The 21,733-nt window shown below is 40.4% G+C and overlaps 1 protein-coding gene across 10 annotated transcripts in view; it reads right to left on the bottom strand.

Moving 5' to 3' along the window:
- The window catches only part of Sytl2 (synaptotagmin like 2), a 67,256-nt gene extending 65,252 nt beyond the window's left edge, over window positions 1–2,004 (bottom strand). For 5 of the 10 annotated variants that reach the window (XM_042688471.1, XM_042688498.1, XM_042688481.1 and 2 more), the window contains exon 1: window positions 1,526–1,983. In XM_042688471.1, the coding sequence (XP_042544405.1) occupies window positions 1,526–1,626 (101 nt within the window). In that variant the 5' untranslated portion in view covers window positions 1,627–1,983. Of the gene's footprint in view, window positions 1–1,525 lie in introns of all 10 variants that reach the window. The other 5 variants (XM_042688443.1, XM_042688462.1, XM_042688435.1 and 2 more) reach the window with 3 other exon arrangements.
- Between the last annotated feature and the right edge of the window lie 19,729 nt (window positions 2,005–21,733).

The raw sequence follows: 21,733 nt of genomic DNA, 5'->3' as shown, positions 1-21,733 counted from the left end.
GGAAGAGAAAAGGAAGAAGAAAAAAGAATGAGAACATTGAGGCCTTTATATCTTATTAAACATCATAGTTATCAGTAGCAATAATCAGACATTATTTAGTACTCAAAGTTATTTTCAGTGTGTTCTTTCACAAAGCGTGTTCAATATATATGGCCAAGCTATAGGAAATGGTGCAAATAAATCCACTATTCATGGTCCTTGTGCTTTAGGATGTAAGAATACAATTTACGCTCCTTTTGAGTAACTCCTGGGATGAGAAGCACAAAGTTAATACTAATAATTCCCATGTAGAAAACCTTTCACTGCCTCCATAGCACAAGATTACAAAGACAGCAAATGGACTAAGCCCAGTTAGTCAGTGACTTTGTCTATGCTCTTTCTACTGCAAAGGTGAGCAAAAGCTATAGGAATATTGACATGTTCCTCCTAACAAGGCTTGTGTGTCAGAGTTACTATTCTTCTCCCTGGGTTTGAACCAAATGAAAATTTGACTTGATCAGAGTATTTTAATTTCGCTATTAAAACCAATTCCAGTATTTCTAAAAAATATGCAAAACTATGAGTTTTTTCTCTCTAAAATTTTAGAAACCAAAGAACATTATAGCACATGATTTAGTACCTCAAAACTACTTTATGAAGTGGATATAAAAATATGCACACATGCTTGTAGCCAGGTGTGACATATGCTTGGAATCCTAGGAGACTGAGACAAGAGGATCCCAAGTTCAAGACCAGCCTGGGTGACACAGTGAAGCCTTGTCTCAAACACATACATATGGGTGTGGGGGTGAGAAATATATATACATACATACATACATACATATGTGTGTGTGTGTGTGTGTGTGTGTGTGTGTGTGTATGTGTGTGTGTGTGTGGTGGTGGTGGTCATGGGACCTGAACTCTGGGCCTCAGTGCTGTCCCTCAGCTCTTCAGCTCAAGGCTTGGGCTCTACCACTTGAGCCATAGCACCACTTCTGGTTTTCTAGTGGTTAATTTCCACTTCATGGCCTTTCCTGCCTGGGCTGGCTTTGAACCACAATTCTCAGATCTCAGACTCCTGAGTAGCAGCTAGGATTATTGGCATGAGTCACCAGCACCCAGCTAAGAAATATGTTTTTGTATATGTTCCATTTTTAATTTAATAAGTTGAAGGAGTATAGAGTACTTGTTTGTTTGGTTCCATTTGTTTTGTTTTGCCTTTGACATGGGGTCTCACTCTGTTGCTGCAGCTGATCACAGATTCAAGGGCTCAGGCAATCCTATTTCAGCCTCCTGAGTATCTGGGACTACAAACCACACCCAGCCTAAGTTTATAATCAACATCTGTTTCTGACAGGCATCCAAAAGAGTAAATTAAAAGACACCAGAGGAAAATGTTTGTGCAGGAAGCAAACCTAAAATTGGAACCCATAAGTTTAGGTTCCAAGTCAAAACTACCACTTATGGTTGAAATTTTTATATACTCTATTTTCCTATGGTCCACCTCTTCCTTCCCTGAAGTCTGAAGACTCTTTTCGCCTCTTACCTGACTCTCTCCTCTTCAGCCTTCTTCAGGGCAGCATCCCGCTGCAGAACCTTCATAATGGCCTCTTGTTCCTCCTCCGTAAGGAAACTTAAGTCAATCATTTTGAAAAGTGTACACAAAAAATAATAGCAATAAATGTGGCTTGCAATACTCAGGGATAAACAGCTAAGAGCACAACCAGGAAGATGAAAAGGAGGCAAAAGTGAAATGTTATCTTGTTCAGATTGTTGGTAAAAGTCTCGTTTGGGCTTTGCAAAAGTGTTGGGCAGCTGACAACAAGATCCTAAAAAGATCCTCTTTCCATGAGGTAGTCGTGGTCTAGGAGTGGTTTGAGTAGAGGCTCTTAGGAAGAGGAGATTGCAATTCTTGCTTGGGCGGTCAGCAGCATCCCATCCTAGTATGCTCTCTTTCTGGACCAGTCTGTCTCAGACACAGTCTCTCCTTTCTTGGCTCCCGTCGTCAGATCCACGAGAGACAGCAACATTGGAGCCTCCCTGACCTGGGGAGTCATGAGACAGCAAACAGCAGACAGTGAGAGGCCGTTCTTGTCAGCACTGCTCAATATTACAAGATTTTCAAATGATAGGAGATGGTCTTTGAGCTGGAAGGAACCAGTTCTGCCAGCTTCCTGTGCACATGGCAAATGGGTCAGGGAACAAGCTTCCACCCAATTCCAGCCTGCTGAGATGAAGAACTCATAAAAATGCCTATCAATGTTTAATAATCTACCTGAGTCAAGGATATAAACCAGCTGAGTCAAGGATGGTTCTCTCTTTAAAAAAAATTCTAAAGATCAGTAAGACCAGGTAGATGTGATTCCAGTTGTCAAGTCAGGAACCAGGAGTGAAAATTCAAAGTGCATCTCTTCACTGGAGTATGTTGTGCTCTGCCATGGGCAGAGAACCAGTTTTAGATAGAGGCACTCGAGAGCAGTGGCAATTGTCAGCATTACCTTGTTGACCAACTTTTGGGAGGTGTAGAGGAACCTACCAAGCTTATCCCCCTTCATTTCTGAACATTTCCTGGTATGTATATAAAAACTGGGGGAAAGGAAGAAAGACATAGTTCTCGCATACTGCTCACAGTTATTACTTAAATAAATGTTAAGATAATAGTTCAATCTCTTTTTTAAAATTCCATCCCTTGCCAGGTGCCAGTGGGTCACACCTAGCTACTCAGGAGTCTGAGATCTGAGCATTATAGTTCAAAGCCAGCCTGGGCAGGAAAGACCATGAGACTCTTACCTCCAATTAACCATCAGAAACCAGAAGTAGCACTGTGGCTCAAGTGGTAGAGTGCTAGCCTTGAGCTGAAGAACTGAGGGACAACACCCAGGCCCAGAGTTCAAGCCCCATGACCGACAAAAAAAAAAAAAAAAAAGAAAAAAATCCATCTCTTGCATATATCACTGCCTGCCTGTTTGCCTTGGGAACTAACTACTCATCCTCCAAGACAGACCAAGGTTGCTCCAGGAAGCCCATTCTCCTTTCCATAGACAGAGCTAAAGGCTGTGAAAGATGATTGTCTCTAACTCTTCACATCCATCCCTCTGGCCCACCTGAAGCAGGGCTACTGTAGCTGTCCTACAGACATAAGAGCAAACATAGGAGCCACTGAGGTTCCAACATTGTGTGACATATGTTTTGTGGGAACTTGCCTGCTACAAAAGCCTTCTCCATACATGTCTTCACCACTGTAATTGACTGCTCTCAGCCTGTGAATCTCTGACTATGAATAAATGAGAAAATGAATGAAGGGACCTTATGCAAAACTACTGAACATTACCAGGAGACAACAGTCTCAATTTTTCCTTTCTTTCATGTATGGTAACTTCCTCAGTGAGAAAAGACTGATAAGGAAATGGATACTGTCCACACTCTGGGATCTGTCCCCACTGAGGCCTTCTACTACTGTCTGGTTTCATAGGTGATGGTTTTAAAGTTCAAGGCATGAGGACCAGAAGAAAGCAAAGAAGAAAAACAACCTAAGTGGTCTAGAAGTAGTAACTAGAAGGGTTTTGAAGGAAACATGTTGGTTGTTTTCCACACCTTCAAGTAGAACAGGAACTAACTAGTGCTTGTGCTTATGAGTTTTTAAGGGTTAAAATTTTTCCCTTAGATTAGCTGTTAAGGGAAGGACAGTATTCTTATTTTCTGAACAAATGGTAGCCACTCAATTCGGAGTCACTACCCAAGCAGATTTGAGGAAAGCACTCAGAGGGAAATCGAAACTTTTAGTACCTGTGCTTACACAGTTCCCACTATTCTGGGTGACATCTAACTGGTTGCTAGGGAATATTTCATTCATTCATCCATTCATTCATTCATTCGATCACCTGACACTATTCAAGCACTGGTGATGCTGCAATGAATATCACAGAAAAAGCTTTCTGCCTTTGTGGAACTTACATGTGATGTAAGATGTGATTGAATTCAATAAAAACTAATTTTTATTTTAAAAAAATCTAAGTAATTCAAACTGTAACACATTGGAAGGTGATAAGAGCTAAGGAGAAAAACAGCTGGGAAGAGAAAGCATGGAGAAGTGAGGCAAATTGAACCTTAAAGGGTGGTTAATGGAAAATTAACTATACAACCTGTGGGTAGGGATGGGAGAGAAAAACTGGGAGAGAGTGAAGGAAGGGGTAACACTGTCCAAAAAGAAATGTACTTATAAGTCAGGTGCTGGTGGCTCATGCCTGTAATCCTAGATACTCAGAAGGTTGAGATCTGAAGATTGTGGTTCAAAGCCAGCCTGGGCAGGAAAGGCCATGAGACTCTTATCTCCAATTAACCACTCAGAAAACCGGCAGTGGTACTGTGGCTCAAGTGGTAGAGTACTAGCCTTGAGCTGAAGAGCTGAGGGACAGCGCCCAGGCTCATAATTTAAGCCCCATGACCAACAAAAAAAAAGAAAAAGAAAAAGAAAGAAAGAAATGTTCTTATTACCTGGCTTATGAAATTATAACCCCTTTATAATAATAATAAATGAAAATGAAAACAAAAAGTGTTGTTAGTATAGCCATACCTAAAATCAATCTTAGCTACTGAGGAGGCTGAGATCTGAGCATTACAGATCAAAGCCAGTCTGGGCAGGAAAGTCTGTGAGACTTTTTTTTTTCTCAGCCATGGGGCTTGAACTTAGGGTCTGGGCACTGTTTTTGAGCATTTTTGCTCAAGGCTAACATTCTACCATTTTGAGCCACAGCATCACTTCTGGTTTTCTGGCAGATAAGAGTCTTATGGACTTTCCTGCCTGGGCTGGCTTCTAACTGTGATCCTCACATCTCAGCCTCCTAAGTAGCTAGGATCACAGGTGTGAGCCACTGGTGCCCAGCTCTCTGATAATCTTATCTCTAATTAACCACCCCAAAGCCAGAAGTGGAGCTGTGGCTCAAGTGATAGAGTGCTATAGTCTTAAGCAACAAAGCTCAGGGACAGTGCCCAGACCTTGATTTCAAGACCCAGGAACCAGCATACAGGTACAAAAAAGAGTGGTTAGTGTAGGCCTCACTGAGGAGGCAGGTGAACAAAACCTTGAGAAAGGTGAGAGAACAAACCACACAGATATCAGAGGGTTCTGAAGTGGGAGTATGACCACAGATGGTCAGTGTTGGTAGGACAGTGTGTGCCGGGAGAACAGGAAGAGGAGTGCAGACAGGAAATGGGTCAGACAGTGTCAGGCAATATAAGATATCATCTCTGAGATGGAGCATTAAGGAAGAATAAGAAAAAGAAAAAGGAGGGCTAGGAATGTGGCTTAGTGGCTGAGTGCTTGCCTAGCATGCATGAAGCCCTGGGTTCAATTCCTCAGTACCATATAAGCAGAAAAAGCTGGAAGTGGCACTGTGGCTCAAGTGGTAGATAGAGTGCTAGCCTTGAGTTAAAGAAGCTCAGGGACAGTGCCCAGGCTCTGAGTTTAAGCCCTAGGACTGGCAAAAAAAAGAAAAGAAAAGAAAAAGGAATCAATATTTACTGAGTACCTCCTATGTATTTGAGATTTTGCAGGTATGCTCACAAAGATGTAGACACAGATTCTATCTGTGCTTTCTTTCATATAAGTAGTATGAGGCCATAGGAGTTGTTTGCCACCAAGTGAGACTAGCATTTGTCAATAGTTTTATTAGAATAAGCCACAATGTTGACATCTCCTCTAGTACTCTTCTCCACATTGATTCCCCAAACTGAGATGGCGGAACAAAATCCTTCTGTCAGTAGGTTTTCACTCTCTGCTTAAGCATAAAAGACTTACTAGTGCATGGCTGGCAGTCAGCATGGGGCAAACTCAGGGCCAAACAATGAGCAAACATTTCATTTTTTTTCTGTTATTCTCAGCAGAGCCTCTCAACAGTAGCCATAAAGAAATACTGGTACCTGTGAATATACCCAGACTCACAGGGACCAGCATGTTCATAGAAGGAGTAGCTGCTACAAGTTCTTGCATCCAGTGCTACTCATCCTCTACATGCTACTGAATGGTTTTCTGTAATTCTGATCCAACAAGGTGACATTCTTAGGCTCCCATTGCTAATGGCAGCTAACGCTGAAATCCTTAATGTGGCCTGTGAACGAGTATCTCTTTCCTCTGTAAACTCTTTTGCTTATGCTAAAGCACATTTCTGCTTCCTTTGGTCCTCATGCCTTTCTTTCCTCCTAGAACTCCCTTTCCTCTTGGGTCTCAATTTATGTGTCAGAAGCTACACAGAAGCCTTTCAAAGCCCCTCTTGGGTGTTTCATTAACACATGCCTTGCTCAGTCACAGTACTAATCTCATTGTAGCAAACCCCTGTCTAGTCCATTTGTCCTGCATTAGGTTATAAGCAAGGGTTTGTGTCCCTGAGTGCTTTACATCCTCAGTACCTGCATTCAAAATAGCCATGGAAATTGAATAAATATACTAATCTAGCTGGAAGAGGATGGCATTCCCACTTCCACAGTCTCACAAACCTAGCTGCAGGGGCCATAAGTAAGAAAGTCAAATCCATATTATCAACTGGTACTAGATCCAGATCCGGCATAAGACTTTGAGGTTTGAATAACTCTCATGACTTCTCTAGGCCTGGATATCTTCCTTAGAGAGATTATTGTAAGGCTCTGTAGGAGACAAATATGGAATAACAAGTAGCACTAGAAATAGCAGCACCAAAAGGAAATGTGAAACCTTCAAATATGGACTGTTTAATTCCTACTTCCTCATATCATCCTTGCCATACCACATCTACAAAAGCCAATGTTCTTCTTGTCTTATAAGTACCGCGTGCTAACCGATTGCGCCACTGGAGCTCCTCCTTGTCAATTATCCAAAAATTGAGCTGAAGAGAAAAATCAAAACTGTAAATAGTGGGTACTTGTGTTTGATAGAAGCAAAGAGAAAACATGAAATTGAAGCTCCAAACCCAATCGTCTCACCTGACCAAACCCACGTTAAAACTTATTTTACAAGAGCAATTTATTTCTCAGTATGTTCTGTATAAAAGAGAGTTCCAGAGAGCCTGTACTCCTTTCCCCAGTAGCTGTTGTATCTATGGACCTCAGGGAAGGGCAGGGAAACTCATGTTAGTGATGACTGTCACATAATGAGCTTTTCAAAAGAGAAAGCATCAAAAATGAAAACTTGAAGAAGTAGAAGGAGAGCAAGTACAAATCTTCTTGAGTTGGGGTGAACAAAGCCTACCAAAAGAGCCCTGACCAATGAAGACCCGTCACCAGTGATGACACAAATTCTGTCACACATCAAACTAAATGCTTTGTAAATGTCCAGGGTCACAATGGCAGAAGAAGGGGATAGAATATTTTTTCCACTGTGGTTCAGAAGAATCTGAGAACAGAATAAACTAAATATGACAATCAGAAACCTACTTGTATCCATCCAACAGAAAAATCCCTCCTTCAGATGCCAGATCAGAGGGCATTAGTTCTCCAGGCCCATGCTGGTAGGGCGTGAATGCTAACACTGCAATGCCTAGCCATACCTCTCCCCTTCTCGGGCTCTCCTGGCACTGTGACTAAACCTGCCTGTTAAGTTCCACAATTGGCTCCTTTCACCCTGTCCTCTGGAACCATGTTTGAGCTTCCTTTCACATAACAACTTTAAAGGATGGAAGACTTAACACTTCCCCTATGTCTTCTTTGTTAAGAAGATAAACTTTTTCTTTCCTTCAACTGTTCTTCACATAGCATTTTCTAAGCCTCTCATGATCTCTTCTTCCCTTTCTCTCTAGGCTGAAAAATGAGCAGGTGGTGCTAAGTGCCTCACGCTTATGACATGAGTTCTTCGCCCTGACCACTTAAGAAGAAAGGTATTCTTGACATCATTTAGAAGAGAACACTGGCTGGCTCATGGAATTAAACAACTCGTCTAAGGTTACTCAACAAGAATGTAATTTGAACCCAAGACTTAAGATTCTGAAGACATTGTTCTTAATATTTTACTTAGATACCACTTCCCTTTTCAGAAAGACCACATATATGGTTAGGGGCAAAGATGAGACTAGAATCCCAGTTTTTGGGTTCTCTTTTCACCCTGCTATGCCCCCTCTCTGTATGTTTCACTTACTCTGAGCAACATGCTTTGGTGCTCAAAGCTTGGAATGCTCTTGGGTGCAAGTTTAGAAATAGTAAAACTATTGAGTTCATTGGGTTTGTTTTATGGATAGACATAGAAAAAAAAACAAGCCCCAAGAGAGAGGGAGGGGCACCTGTGTCAACATGCAGGTGTTTATACATGCCCACTAACACCTTAGAATAGTATAGATTCTATGGACTATACTTACTATAGTCCATAGGTTTAAACTTAACTGGAATGGTTCATTAAATGATCACACAGAAATGTATTTATGTATGAAGCAAATGTCACCCACACATTATCAGGAAACAAGTCTACTTCCATTTTACTGTTTCTAGCAAGTTTGTATTGGAGAGCACACTATGTTTTGAACACCAATGCATGCTGCCCATAGGAAATAATTAGGAAGAAATGGACAGAGAGGGAATACTAGGGATAAAAGAGAACTAGGCAGAGAATAAGAAAACTTGGATTCTAGTTTCATCTTTTCCCCTAACTAGGTGTATTTCCCAACAGGAATATTTTCTTTTTTCTGCATGGTTGGGACTTGCAACACTTTGTTTTAAAAAATCCAAGGAGCTGGGTATAATAGATCGTATTTGTCATCCCAGCTCTTGGGAAGTGAAGGCAGGAGAATCCCAAGTTTGAAGTTACCCTGGGTCTACAAAGAGTTCAAGATTACCCTGATATACATACCAAGATGCTGTCACCAAAAACAAAAACAAAACAACCAAATATGTAAATCACTCAACCTAATGCCTTGCCCAAATTGGACCTCTTGAGAAGAGAGAATACTTGTCTCATGTCTGGTCCAAGATAGCCGCCCCCCCCACACAAATTAAATAAATAAAATGCATAAACTGAATCTATAAAAAGTGAAGAAATGAGAGCTACAGATAGGATAAAAAGAGTACACTTTTTTTCTGTTTTATTTTCCATAGAGGAATAACTGCAAATTCAAATCTGGCTTTCATGCTCAGGATCAAAGGCCTTCACTTTGGGGAAGATTCTTCTAAAAGTGGAAGCATGCTTCTACTTCATTCATTTCCCCAGCTCCAGGCTGAGGTTACCAACAGCTAACATCTCCTAGAAATTGGCATGGTAATCTCAAAAAAGCTGGGGGAGGAGGGAGAAAAAGATTAAAGGTGATAGTTCTCCTATTCCTAAATTTGACATTCAAACATAATGAAAAACCTGGATTTTTAACAAATTCAGGTTTGCCATTTCCTGGCTTTAAGTTTAAATTTAGAATACCCATAGAATCCAAAATTTCAGTTGAGCACTAACTAAGAGCAGGATTAATAGGTCATGTGAAGAAGACAGCATAACATACAACTAACCCTCCCTTGGCAAATGCTAACAAAGAAGGCACAAACCAATGTGAGGGTTGAGGGAGACATGGGGATTTAGGAAGAAAAATGAGGCAAGCATGGAAGGCTAAACTATAGAAGGGAGTAGACATTCTGGAGCAGAGTACTGGGCTATAAAAGTGCATTACCATTCAAAAAGAAGACTGGTATCTTGAGCATAAGGTATAAATGGAAAATAGTGATGAAAGTCAGATCTCAATGGACCTAAAACGTCAAGGGAAGGAACCTGAACCTGAACTTGTCATTCTTGATCAGCATGCTAGAAATGTCCTTTTAATCTCTATTTTCCTGGCATGTCAGCATTCCAAGAGACAATTAACAGCGAAGTAAGAAAGGAGCCTAGGAAATGGGCAGTTGAAAGTTAATTTGACACCTCATAGCTAGGCTGAAAATTCATATCTAATCTAGAAAAGGGATGACAGTCAACAAAAGGTGTGACTTGCCTTTGACAACATATCAAGAAGGGGTTTTGAGACACAGAAATGAGTTTGTCTTGGTATTGTGTGGAGCTGCTGTAAAAGCCAACACAGTCATGGGCTCCTATTGCCTACAAAGCTTGTGAAAAGCCAGGATCCTTGCCTAGGTTCCAGACACCTTAGAGAAACTTCTTTTCTCCTTGGAGTACCAGCTTCCACCATGGAGCAAGTTCCCTCTGAAGAGGGATAGTTCCATATCTTCAAAGTTCTGATAGTGTGCACAATGCCTGTCCTCAGAAGATTACATCTTTAAAGGACACTAAATACAACGAAAAAGCCACACCAAATACAAGAGCAGTGGGGAGTTATATGTGGTCTTAGAGGGGAAGGGAAGGCATCCTTGAAAATTACTCTCTTTTGACAAAACCTCACACTTTTAGAGGCGTCTACATTGGCAATGATATCCCTTTAATTACATTCACCATTGCTTCAATAAAAGAGTGGTGCCCAAATCTGGCTGATCAGCATCAGGTTCACAACTATTACTTAAGAACTAATAAACCAAAACCTTCATTTCTAAGGTCCAGGAGTCTGTATTTTCTAAAATGTTCCCACATGATTGGGATGTTTGGCCAAGTCTAGGACTCCGAGTTACAAAACTCCCAGTACGTCAGAAATGGCTCTGTGTAAAAAGCATAGCAGTTAGTCAAAGTTGAACACACTCATCTATATACCAATTGTTGTTCAGCTGTGCTAAGAACATACAAAAGTAACAGCTGGATCACAGAATCATAACCAGTTCTTTGTCCAGATAAGAAAAGCGAGACTAAAAAGGGTTAGGCCAATTGGTTAAGGCTGCACAGCTGTCCAATGTCAGAGGTAGAAAACCCAGAGGACACCACTTTAATCTCCCAGGACATAGAAAATTCCTATGTAAATAAAGATTTCAAAAAATGAGCTAAAAAGTGAGTCGGGCTGCAGTTCACAGCATTCCTGAACTGGGCACACTGATAAAAAGCAGCCCTTACAGATGAATTCTAGACCTAGCTATCCTCTGAGTTTCAAATTCAGAGGAAGTCAGTGGAGGAATCAGCTGATTTATTAACTACACTGCAATTAAATCCAGAATCATAAAGTTAACTGAACTGTGACTATCCCTAGTTCTGACTTTAAAAGGACTACAGGAAATCTCACTTTGGGTACAATTATGTACACTCCTACCCAGCCTGGGATAGTGAGTCTCTCTCCAAATGCACTAACTCAAAATTCGTAAACCAAGCTAGACAGTAGTATCTCCTGAAAAAATAAAATAAAAGCAAATAAACAAACAAAATCTCTCAGATCTCTTCTCCTTCCTCAGTGATCTTTATTTCACTTCTCTGAGGTAGGACCTTCTCTACTTTTGTGGAAAATACTCAGTAAGAGCTGAGACCACTGAACTAATTGGTCTTTTCCCCCTTGTGGGACCTGTTCCAATCTACAATCTGAGGTGAGGCAAGCAAGGCACCCAGGGCATAAAACAAAAAAGCAATGTCACTGAGCTCAACACCCTGACAATGAATATCTCCTTAAGAGAGAAGTAACTAGGGCACAGAATCAAAGGAAACACACTCAGAAGGTTGCCAAGTACAGCTCCAATGGTTACACAAATTTTGTCTCCAAAGTGTTGGTGCCCTAAGCACTTCACTTGCCTCATGCCAGTTCCAGACCTGCTCTAATCTCTGCTCAGGTCATTCATTGTCCCAGTAAAGCTTTATAAGGTATGGAGTGTGTGTAAAATCTTCCTTGATCCTTTCCATTGTATAAGAGAGATGTATTCTGAAACCAAATACTGTCTACCACAGCCCATTTTCTATGCACTGACATAGGGCTACTGTGATACATCAGAACATACAGGAGAGGTTATTGGGTCTCTGACAGTTCTTCTAAGGATTCAGGGTATGTTTCTCAGTCTTGCCACCAGCTACCTTGCAGAGTTACTGTAAGGATAACATCTGGCTGTAAGCAAAACAGTCTGGGATGTACCAAAGGCCTGATAAACACATACTAAAAAAATCTCTGCATTTCACCAACTCAGTCACTTTTCCAAATGAATGAATTGTTTTACCCATTTATCTCTCCAATCTCCATCTTCCCACTTCATTTTAAGGAAGAATCAGATTCTGGCTTCAACAAACACCCTCACACATACCAATACTATGGAGACCTTATGGGCATATAAAAAAAATTTTGAGGATTAATTAAGAGAGAAGTTGGGTGAGGAGATCCCACTCTTTGATGATCAAAGTTTCTTCTAAATCTTCCAATTTTAGGCTTTGACCCCTGCTTTGGAAAACCAAAAGCAAGCCAGGAATGATGAGGCACACATTTAATTTCAGCATGCAGAAGATTGAGACAGGGTGAGTTCATGGGGTGACCTGGGCTACCTATCAAGACAGAAGAAGGGAAGGGAGAGGAGTAGAGGGGAGAGGAAGAGAGAAGGAAACAGATAAGTGTGTGGGGGGGGGGGGGGGAGAAGGGAAGAATGGGAAGGGGAATGGAGGAGAGGAAAGGAAAAGGGAGGGGAAGGAGAAGGGGAAAAGTGAAAGGGGAGAGAGGAGACGAATGGAGGGAAGGGAAGGGAAAAAAGGGAAGTGGAAGGGGTAAGGGAAGAGAAAGTGGGGAAGAAGAGAAGAAGGCCAAGAGTCTGGCATCCTGGTTTCTAGTTCAGAATTAACCTCTCTTTTCTAATTCTGCTTCTTACTAACAAGCAGAGAGACCTTCTCATCCTTGTTTTGTTAGCAGCTACCGATATAGCAGGTGCCTAATTTATTGAATAAATGAAGTAGATGGAAAAAAAGAGAATAGTGGTAATGTGAGGTAGAAAAGAGAGGCAAGAAAGATTTCAAGAATGGCACAGAAATACTTGATAGGTTATCTTTCATAAATGTATTTATTACTATGTTTAGAAGAAATATGGTCTTCCAAAGATGTTCACACCCCAGCTCCTGAAACCTGTAAATATGGTGTTTTACACAGTAAAAGAAACTTTATAGATGAGATTAAATTTAGGATCTTGTGATGAACAGGTTGTCCTAGATTATCTAGACAGGCCCAGGGGTCTTTACATGAAGGCAGCAGGACAGTCAGAAGAAGAGAGTAAATATGAGGGTGAAAACTGGTTGCAACTATGTTTTAACAATGGAAGAAGGGGCTATAAGCCAAGGAATGCAAGCAGCCTCTAGAAATTGGAAAAGACAAAGAAATAGAACCCCCAGAAGCTCTTCTGAACTCTTGGTTTTAGCCAGTAAGGCTGGCTCATTTTCAGTCTTTTGACCTCTACAGCTAAAAAAATCACTTTATGTTTCTTTTCTTTTTTCTTTCTTTCTTCTTTTTTATTTTTGTCAGTTCAGGGGCCTAAACTCTGGGCCTGGGTACTGTCCCTCAGCTCTTCAGCTCAAGGCTAGTGCTCTACCACTGGAGCCACAGCGCCACTTCTGGCTTTTTTTGCTTATGTGGGGCTGATGAATTGAACCCAAGCCTCATGCATGCAAGGCAAGCACTCTACCACTGAGCCACCTTCCCAGCCCCACTTTGGTTTCTTTAAGCCACTGAATTTGGTAGAGTGGAAATAGGTCACTAATACTTAAGTATTTCATGTATGAGTCCTCAGTTTCCATCCTGGTCCCTGTGGACTGAACACATCCTTGAAAGTGATTCGTCAGGATTTCCTGGTGGCAGACTATGCCAAAATTCCAATCAAGGCTCTCTTCTCCAACCTTCTGTGGGCTTCTTCTTAATCTTTCAATTCACTGTACACCCCATCTGCATCATCATCACTAGAACTTTGGTCAAGCTATTCACTCCATCTAGAATGTGTTTCCTTTGTGTCAGCACACATTCAAACCTTATCTGTTTATTAAGTCTCAACTTAAATATCTCTTACATGAAACCTCTCCTGTGACCCATTTCCCCTCACAAATACCCCTCCTTCAAGCTGATAATATTGCCTCTTCCCTAGGCCCTCCCAACACCTATCTACACATCAAGTACAAAAGAGCACAGACTCCAGAGTCAGATTCTGATACAAAGTGATCCCATAATACAATATACAGGTGCCTTAAGATAGTATTCACTTCACCAAGACATTAGTATCTTTGAAACTTATGAATGCATCAAATTCCCACTTCAATACCTACTTCACTTTTAGCACTTCTCACATATTAGTAGAATTTTGTGTGTGTGTTCCTGGGGCTAGAACTTAGGGAAGTGTTTTTATTTTGTTTTATTGCAAAAATGCTGTAGAGAGGGGTTACAGTTATAACAGTAAGGCAACGAGTACATTACTTGTTGATCATTTTTACCCCTTCCCTTGTTGTTGCACTATCCCTTCCCTCCCCTGACTCCCACACTCATTCCTACCCCCACTTGAAGTTGTAAAGTTCATTTCCTAAATACTGTCCTGTGGGTATCATTGTTGAAATGGGTCATCCTGTGACTTGGTTCAGCGTTTGGTTATTCCCCTTCCCCTCCCCAGATTAGACAAATGTATATAGAAGATGCAGGGTACCAGAATCAAGTACAGTGACAACAGGGGATATACCATAGGGGGAAGGACATACAAAGGAAACATAAAAACATCACATAGTGCATTTAAAACAATAACAACAAAGACAGAACTCTTGTGTCCATATCTTGGCATTATCTTACATGGGCATATGTACATAGCTTCAGAGCTTTTCAGCTCATCTGATAAGATTATCATATATGTTTGTATGTATATACTAATTATTGCAAATAAGGGAAACCATGGGACCTAAATTTCTTTGGGACTGGCTTACTTCACTTAATATGATTTTTTCCAAGGCTTTCCATTTCCCAACAAATGGGGCAGTGTCATTCTTTCTGATGGAAGCATAGAATATCACATTTTCTTGATCCACTTATCTACTGAGTGGCATCTGGGTTGGTTCCATATCTTAACTATAGTGAATAATGCTGCGATAAACATAGTTGTGCTAGTAGCTTTAGTATGGCCTTGTTTGTTTTCATTTGGGAAAATGCCCAAAAGTGGGATTTCTGGGTCATAGGGGAGCTCTATGTGGAGTCTTTAAAAAAAACCTCTATAATGCTTTCCAGAGTAGTTGAACAAGTTTATACTCCCACCAAAAAGCAGTAGGGTTCCCTTTTGGCACATCCCTCCAGCATCTGTTGTTATTAGATTGTGAAGTGGACTCTCAATGCTGTTTTTATTTGCATTTCTTTTATTACTAGAGAAGTTGAGCATTTCTTCATGTGTCTATTGGCCATTCTTATTTCCTCTTCAGAGAAGTCTCTAAGTCTAGCCCACTTGTTGATGGGGAGGTTGTTTCTTTGAGGATTTGTTTTTGGAGGATTTAATTTTTTGAGTTCTAAGTATATTTTAGATAGGAGGCCTTTCTGTTGTATAGCTAGTGAAGATCTTCTCCCAGTCCGTGGGCTTTCTATTGATCTTACTAGATATGTCCTTTGCCATGCAGAAGCTCTGCAGCTTCATGCAATCCCATTTGTCCAACCTTTCTTTGATTTGTTGTGTTTCTGGGTCTTTATTAAGAAAACTTCGGCCTGTGTCAGGGAACCCTATAGTTTCTCTTATTCCTTCCTGTAATGTTTTCAGGGTGTCTGCTTTTACTTGGAGGTCTTTGATCCACTTGGAGTTGATTCTGGTACAGGGTGATATATAGGATCTAACTTTAGTTTTCTACAGGTGTTTAACCAATTTTGCCAGCACCATTTACTGAAGAGGCTCTTTCTTCCATTCATTTTTTTTTGGCTTAGGGGATTATTTTGTATGTTTGTTGTGGTTTGGGTTTTGCTCAAGTTTAGCACTCTATCACTCGAACTATAGATCTACTCTTTGGAAGTTAATTAGAGTTAAGAGTCTCATTGACTTTCCTGCCTAGGGTAGCTTTGAACCATGATCCTCGGATTTCAGCCTCCTGAGTAGCTAGCACCTGGCTGGAAAAAAAAATCTTTTAAATAGCAAGTAAAATATATAATGTTGAGAGTGTCTCTCCAAGTTTTCTATACCCCAGAGACTAAAGATGGGTTTTCTTTAGACATTTCATAGCATAGAAAAGAAGCACACTGGATCTCTTTCTGATATTACTAGTGCTACTTACACAAAATTCTTATGGAAATTTTGGTTAAGGCCACTAAAGCATTATTTATCCCAACCAACAGTGGTTTCAATTGTAGATTGATCTTTCAATGTCATTAAGTTCTAGCTCAAACAACTACTGTTCTAGAGTTGGTGAGACATGTTACTTTGATTAATTATATTTAAAAATCCATGCTGTGGATTCTCCTTCATTCCTCACTTAAGTATGAAACAGAGTTACCTTCTTTTAAAGACATTTCTTAAACCACTTTTCTGCTGAAAGATAAAGTCATTTTCCCCCCAATCTTGTTGGCTATGTTCCAAGAGGAAAGTCCTAAATCTTAAAGCCACTACATCTTGTTTGAAATATAGTCACCCATTTACTAGTTTGGTGACTAGGAACAACATAGCACTTACCTGAATCTCTTTTTGCTCATCTCTAAAACTGGGATTAACCATTGCTCATCCCTTATTCAGTCACTACAGGGAGCTAATGAGACTATTTAAGGGAAGACATTTTGTAGACCATCTACGGTAAACATTACACAATTATATTTATCTGTTCACCTCCTAACACAGCATGAGCTCCAAGAAGACACTCATAATGAAATAAGGAATGCTTTTACTTCACCTGCCTTCACATAATATCCAAGATAAAATAGAAGTAGGGTTCTACGGAGATACTAAAAAACGACGAGCAATTTCCCCAATCCTCAACTCCTGTTAAGGGCTTTTGAGGACAGGGCTTGATAGCTACACAGGGCTGCGAGGTGATCTTGAATAGGAGGTACTACTGCATGATAGTAATTATAAAATGGTGTAACTGCCTGGCAGATTCCAGAAGGACACGTTATATGTGAAGGTACATAGGTCTGCATTTAATGTGATTAATATCACATTAGTTTATGGGCAGCAGCAAGTACCTCAGCCCAGTTTCGTTTTCCTCAAACTCCAGTCCCTTTGTCTATTTCCCAAGCCAGCCTGACTCCAATTCAGTACAATCCCTTACAGAGGGATAAAAGCCCTAATGAGCAAATCTCATGAAATATTCAGCTGGTCGTTTGGAGGAAAACAGCTGGAGCTGACCTTAGGAATTCCACTAATTCCCCCTACCACACAGCCTAAAAATAGCCAAAGAACATTTCTAGCTAGCAATGGACTTTCCTTTAAAGGAAATAGTATGAGAAAAGGCATGCTGGGGTCATTACCCCAAACCATGCAGTCCCCATAATAAATCCCTAGCCAAATGTTCCTATGAGAATCTGCCTTCACAAGGTCAACATTGAAATTTCATTGTGAAGGTCCTCTGCCCTGACTCTCCGCTGCATAAAGTCATGCACTGATTACCTAAAAGGTCAAGAGAAACTCAGCTCTCCATTCTTGTTCTCAGGTTTTAACATCTATAAAATAAAGTGCTGGGCTCTGACCTAAGGTCAGCCTCTCACTGCCTTCAGGTAAGTTCAACTCGCTAGTGTTTCATTGGCCCTTCCAGATCACTGCCCCTGTGCCTTCCTCTCCATTTCCCTCATGCAAAAGCTTGAAGCTCCTTAAACCTACTTCTCACACTTCTATGCCTTTGAGATGTATATACAAAGTCCTTTCTGAGCTTTGTAAATCCCTCAACTTTCAATGCATAGCTTGTTTACCTTTTGGGGAAGATGAGGCTAACCCTTCCTTACAAGTTGGGTTAGGCTCTTGCTCTGTGATCTATGGGACTTTGTATTATAACTTATTTGTCTGACAAGCCTGAGATCTTAAAGTCAGAGATATCACGCCGCCCATCTCTGAAGCCTTTCCAGCACCTAATCTATTCAGTGTGTGGTGATAGGGTACCAAATTCCCCCAAAGTACCACATTCATTTCACAGTGATATTCCAAAGGGCAAAATTTATTTTTGTAAGGTTTTCTTTCATTCAAAAGATGAGAAAGTAAGTTATTTCTAAGTCTTTTCCCTTATTAGGAAAAAATGTGTATAGCTATTCAGAAGTGTGACATCATCTTTGCCCAGTTGAAAAATATACATTACTGTGTCCCTATGAAAGCTCTCGTTAAGCCAATGGAATCACAATTCTTAAAAAGGCAATTTAAAGTTAGAAATGATATCCAACATGGTAGCTTTTCTCTTTTACCTAGTGAAAAGAACACCTCCAAAAGGAATAAATTATAAAGCTGCCTGAAAATTCTTAACCAAACCTTGGAAATGCAAATGAATGGAAGAATGAATGTGATATTGAACAGAAAACCAAAATGCTTTATTATATATTGATAATATTTTAAACATAAGTGCATATGTTATTGAAAATTTTTTGCCAGTTCTGGGACTTTTACTCGGGGCCTGGGCACTGTCTCTGAGCTTCTTTTTTGCTCAAGGCTAGTACTCTACCACTTGAGCCACAGTGCCACTTCTGGCTTTTTCTGTTTATGTGGTACTAAGGAATTGAACCCAGGGCTTATGCATACTAGGCAAGCACTCTACCACTAAGCCACATTCCCCTTGAAAAAATTTTTATGCTAATTACTGCATTGGTAGCACTTGGAATGGATGGAGAGCTGGGGCAGAAACAGACCATCATTACATACACTATAAGAAAAACCAGCCAAGTGGGCACGATCACTTGCATCTTACAGAAAGGAAACTGAAGTTCATGGAGGTGAACAGACCTGCCTGAATCCATGCTGCTTCTAAGCACTGGAGTTGGAAGTTCCATTTCTGATTGACACACCAAGGAGAGCAGGGGTAAAGGTGAAAGAAAGGGCCAGAGACATGGTGCCCTGCAAAAGAACCCAAATGCAATAAGGGCTGAATTCTTTCCCTCAGAGTCCTGCACACCCAAAACACAAAGCTTTGCAGCACAGCACTCTTAAACTCAATGTATAATGCACCCAGTTACAAATAGATTATTACTCTTGGTGTGATCCCTATTTAGTAACATATATAAATAGACTCAAAGTGTGGATGTTGAATCATCAGTAAATCCATTTTTCTTAACTCTTCATGAACAACAAAAATCCTTGCACTGATCTCAGGGAGAGCCTTATCATCTGAATAAGGCCTTAAGACTCCTCCAAAGGCAAGCACAAATGGTCACTGGCACTTAAGCAGTCATGGCCAGCCTACAAACAGACTGGACACGACTCTGTCACTACTAAGAAATCTCTGGTTTCAGTCATCCATCTGATGATATCACCTACAAAATAAGGCGTTTGAATTTGAATATTTCAGTTACCTTCCAAGTTCTTGTTTTTATTTTCCCCATGGACATAATGATATATCAAAATTTTGGATAAAATAAATGTCAGTACCACCAAGCTAAGAGATGTGAAGTAGACTATTGGAGAAAAATAAGTCATACTGCTGTCCAGGGCAAATGTCTTTTTAGAATCTAGACAAGTTTCATACCCTTATAGTGAGGAGAAAACAATAATGGGGGAGGGGGAAGGCATAAAATAGTCTTCCTTCCCTTTTTTCTGTCCCTCTCTCATTCTATACTTTTTTAAAAAATTTTATTGTCAAGGTGATGTACAGAGGGGTTACAATTACATAAGTAAGGCAGTGAGTACCTTTCTTGTCTAAGTTGTTACCCCCTCCCTCATTTTTCCCTCCCCCTTTAATCACCCCCCCCCCCAGTTGTAAAGTTCATTTCCAACATATTGTCTTGTGAGTATCACTGCTGGATAGGTTCCCACTTTGTCCTTTGTCTCACCCTTCCCTTCCCTAGTTCAGATAAATGTATACACAATACATATAGGATACCAAAATCGAATACAGTGATAATAGGGGATAAACCATAGGGGAAAAACACAAAAGGAAAAGGCAATCACCTAGTACATTGAGAACAACAACAACAAAGAAAAACTTATTGTGTCCATATCTTAGAGCTCATTTCACTTAGCATCATCTTATATGGTCATATGTACATAGCTATTGAGCTATTCTGTTCATCTGCTAAGATTATCCTAGACATATGCTAGTTATTATTACAAATAAGGGAAATCATGGGACTTATGTTTCTTTGGGTCTGGCTTACTTCACTTAATATGATTTTTCCTATCTTTCCATTTCCTTACAAATGAGGCAGTGTCGTTCTTTTTGATGGAAGCATAAAATTCATATATATATGTGTATATATATATATATCATATTTTCTTGATCCATTCATCTACTGAGGGGCATCTGGGTTAGTTCCATATCTTAGCTATGGTGAATAATGCTGTGATAAACATAGTTGTGCTGGAAGCTTTAGTGTGGTCTTGTTTGTGGTCATTTGGGTAAATGCCCAGAGTGAGACTGCTGGGTCATAGGGGAGATCTATGTGTAGTCTTTTGAGGAACCTCCATACTGCTTTCCAGAGTAGCTGAACGAGTTTACACTCCCCCCCAAAAGTGTAGTAGCTTTCCCTTTCAGCCACATCCCCTCCAGCACTGTTGTTTAATTAGATTTCCTGATTATAGCCATTCGAACTGGGGTGAGGTGGAATCTCAGTGTTATTTTGAGCATTTCTTCATGTGTCTATTGGCCATTCTTATTCCCTCTTCAGACAAGTCTCTCTTTAAGTCTTTAGCCCACTGATTCATAGCGTGGTTGTTTCTTTGAGGATTTAATTTTTTGAGTTCTAAGTATATTTTAGATATGAGGCCCTTGTCTATATGGCTAGTGAAGATTCTTATAGTATCCTATGATTGAGACTAAACACAGCACAACAAATCCAACTACTAAGCAGAAAGACCTGGTTTCTATTGTCAAGATCTTGGCTCAAAAGAGTAATAGAGATCCTGTTCACACAGTTTTGAGGGATTACAATGTACCCTCACAATGGAGCACAATCACCACAACCTTACAAGAGAGAGAAAACAAGGAGGAATAACTGTCATAGTATTATTGTACAAATGAGAGAACTAAGGTTCAGCAATATCAAATGGTTTATCCAAGGTCACACAGGTGTCACATATCAGATAGTAACACATTTGCAAAGAAGGAAAAGAACTAAAGCCATCAAAATATATTTAAGAGAGGTGAATAGAGGGTAAGTAAAGAGAAAATTAGAAGGAAAGACAAGCTTTGGACAGAAACTAAGCTTTAGGCAGATCAGATGTTAACTCACTGAATTCAACGCAGAAGACTACTTGGAGAGGGTAAGATATAGAAAAGTGGAAAGTTGTATATGAAAGAATGTATATGAAATGTATATGAAAAGAATATATATGAAAGTGCACTGTCTTCCACTTTAAAAGTGCACACTCAAAGCCAGGTACCTGTGGCTCATACCTGCAATCTTAGCTATTCGGGAAGCTGAGATCAGAAGATCGAGGTTCAAAGCCAGCCTGAATGAAAATCTATGAGACTCTTACCTTCAATTAATCACAGAAAAAGCCAGAAGGAGAGCTGTGGCTCAAGTGGTAGAGCACTAGCCTTGAGCAAAAGGAGCTCAGGGACAGTTCCCAGGCCCAGAGTTCAAGCCCCAAGAACCAGCATAAATAAATAAATAAATACATATATACATACATACCTAATAAATACCTACATACATACACACTCACACTGGCAACCCATGCCTATAATCCTAGCTACTCAGGAGCCTGAGATCTAAGAATCAAAGATAAATGCCGGCCTGTGCAGAAAAGCCTCTGAGACTCCTATCTTCAGTTAACTACACACACACACACACACACACACACACACACACACAGACATACACACACACACACACACACACACACACACACACACACACACACACAC

Source organism: Dipodomys spectabilis, unplaced genomic scaffold (genome assembly GCF_019054845.1).
Source record: "Dipodomys spectabilis isolate Male_0828 unplaced genomic scaffold, ASM1905484v1 ptg000003l, whole genome shotgun sequence".
NCBI lineage: Eukaryota > Metazoa > Chordata > Mammalia > Rodentia > Heteromyidae > Dipodomys > Dipodomys spectabilis.
Note: the sequence above shows the minus strand (reverse complement) of the source record. Positions and strands in the feature narration are given on the sequence as shown.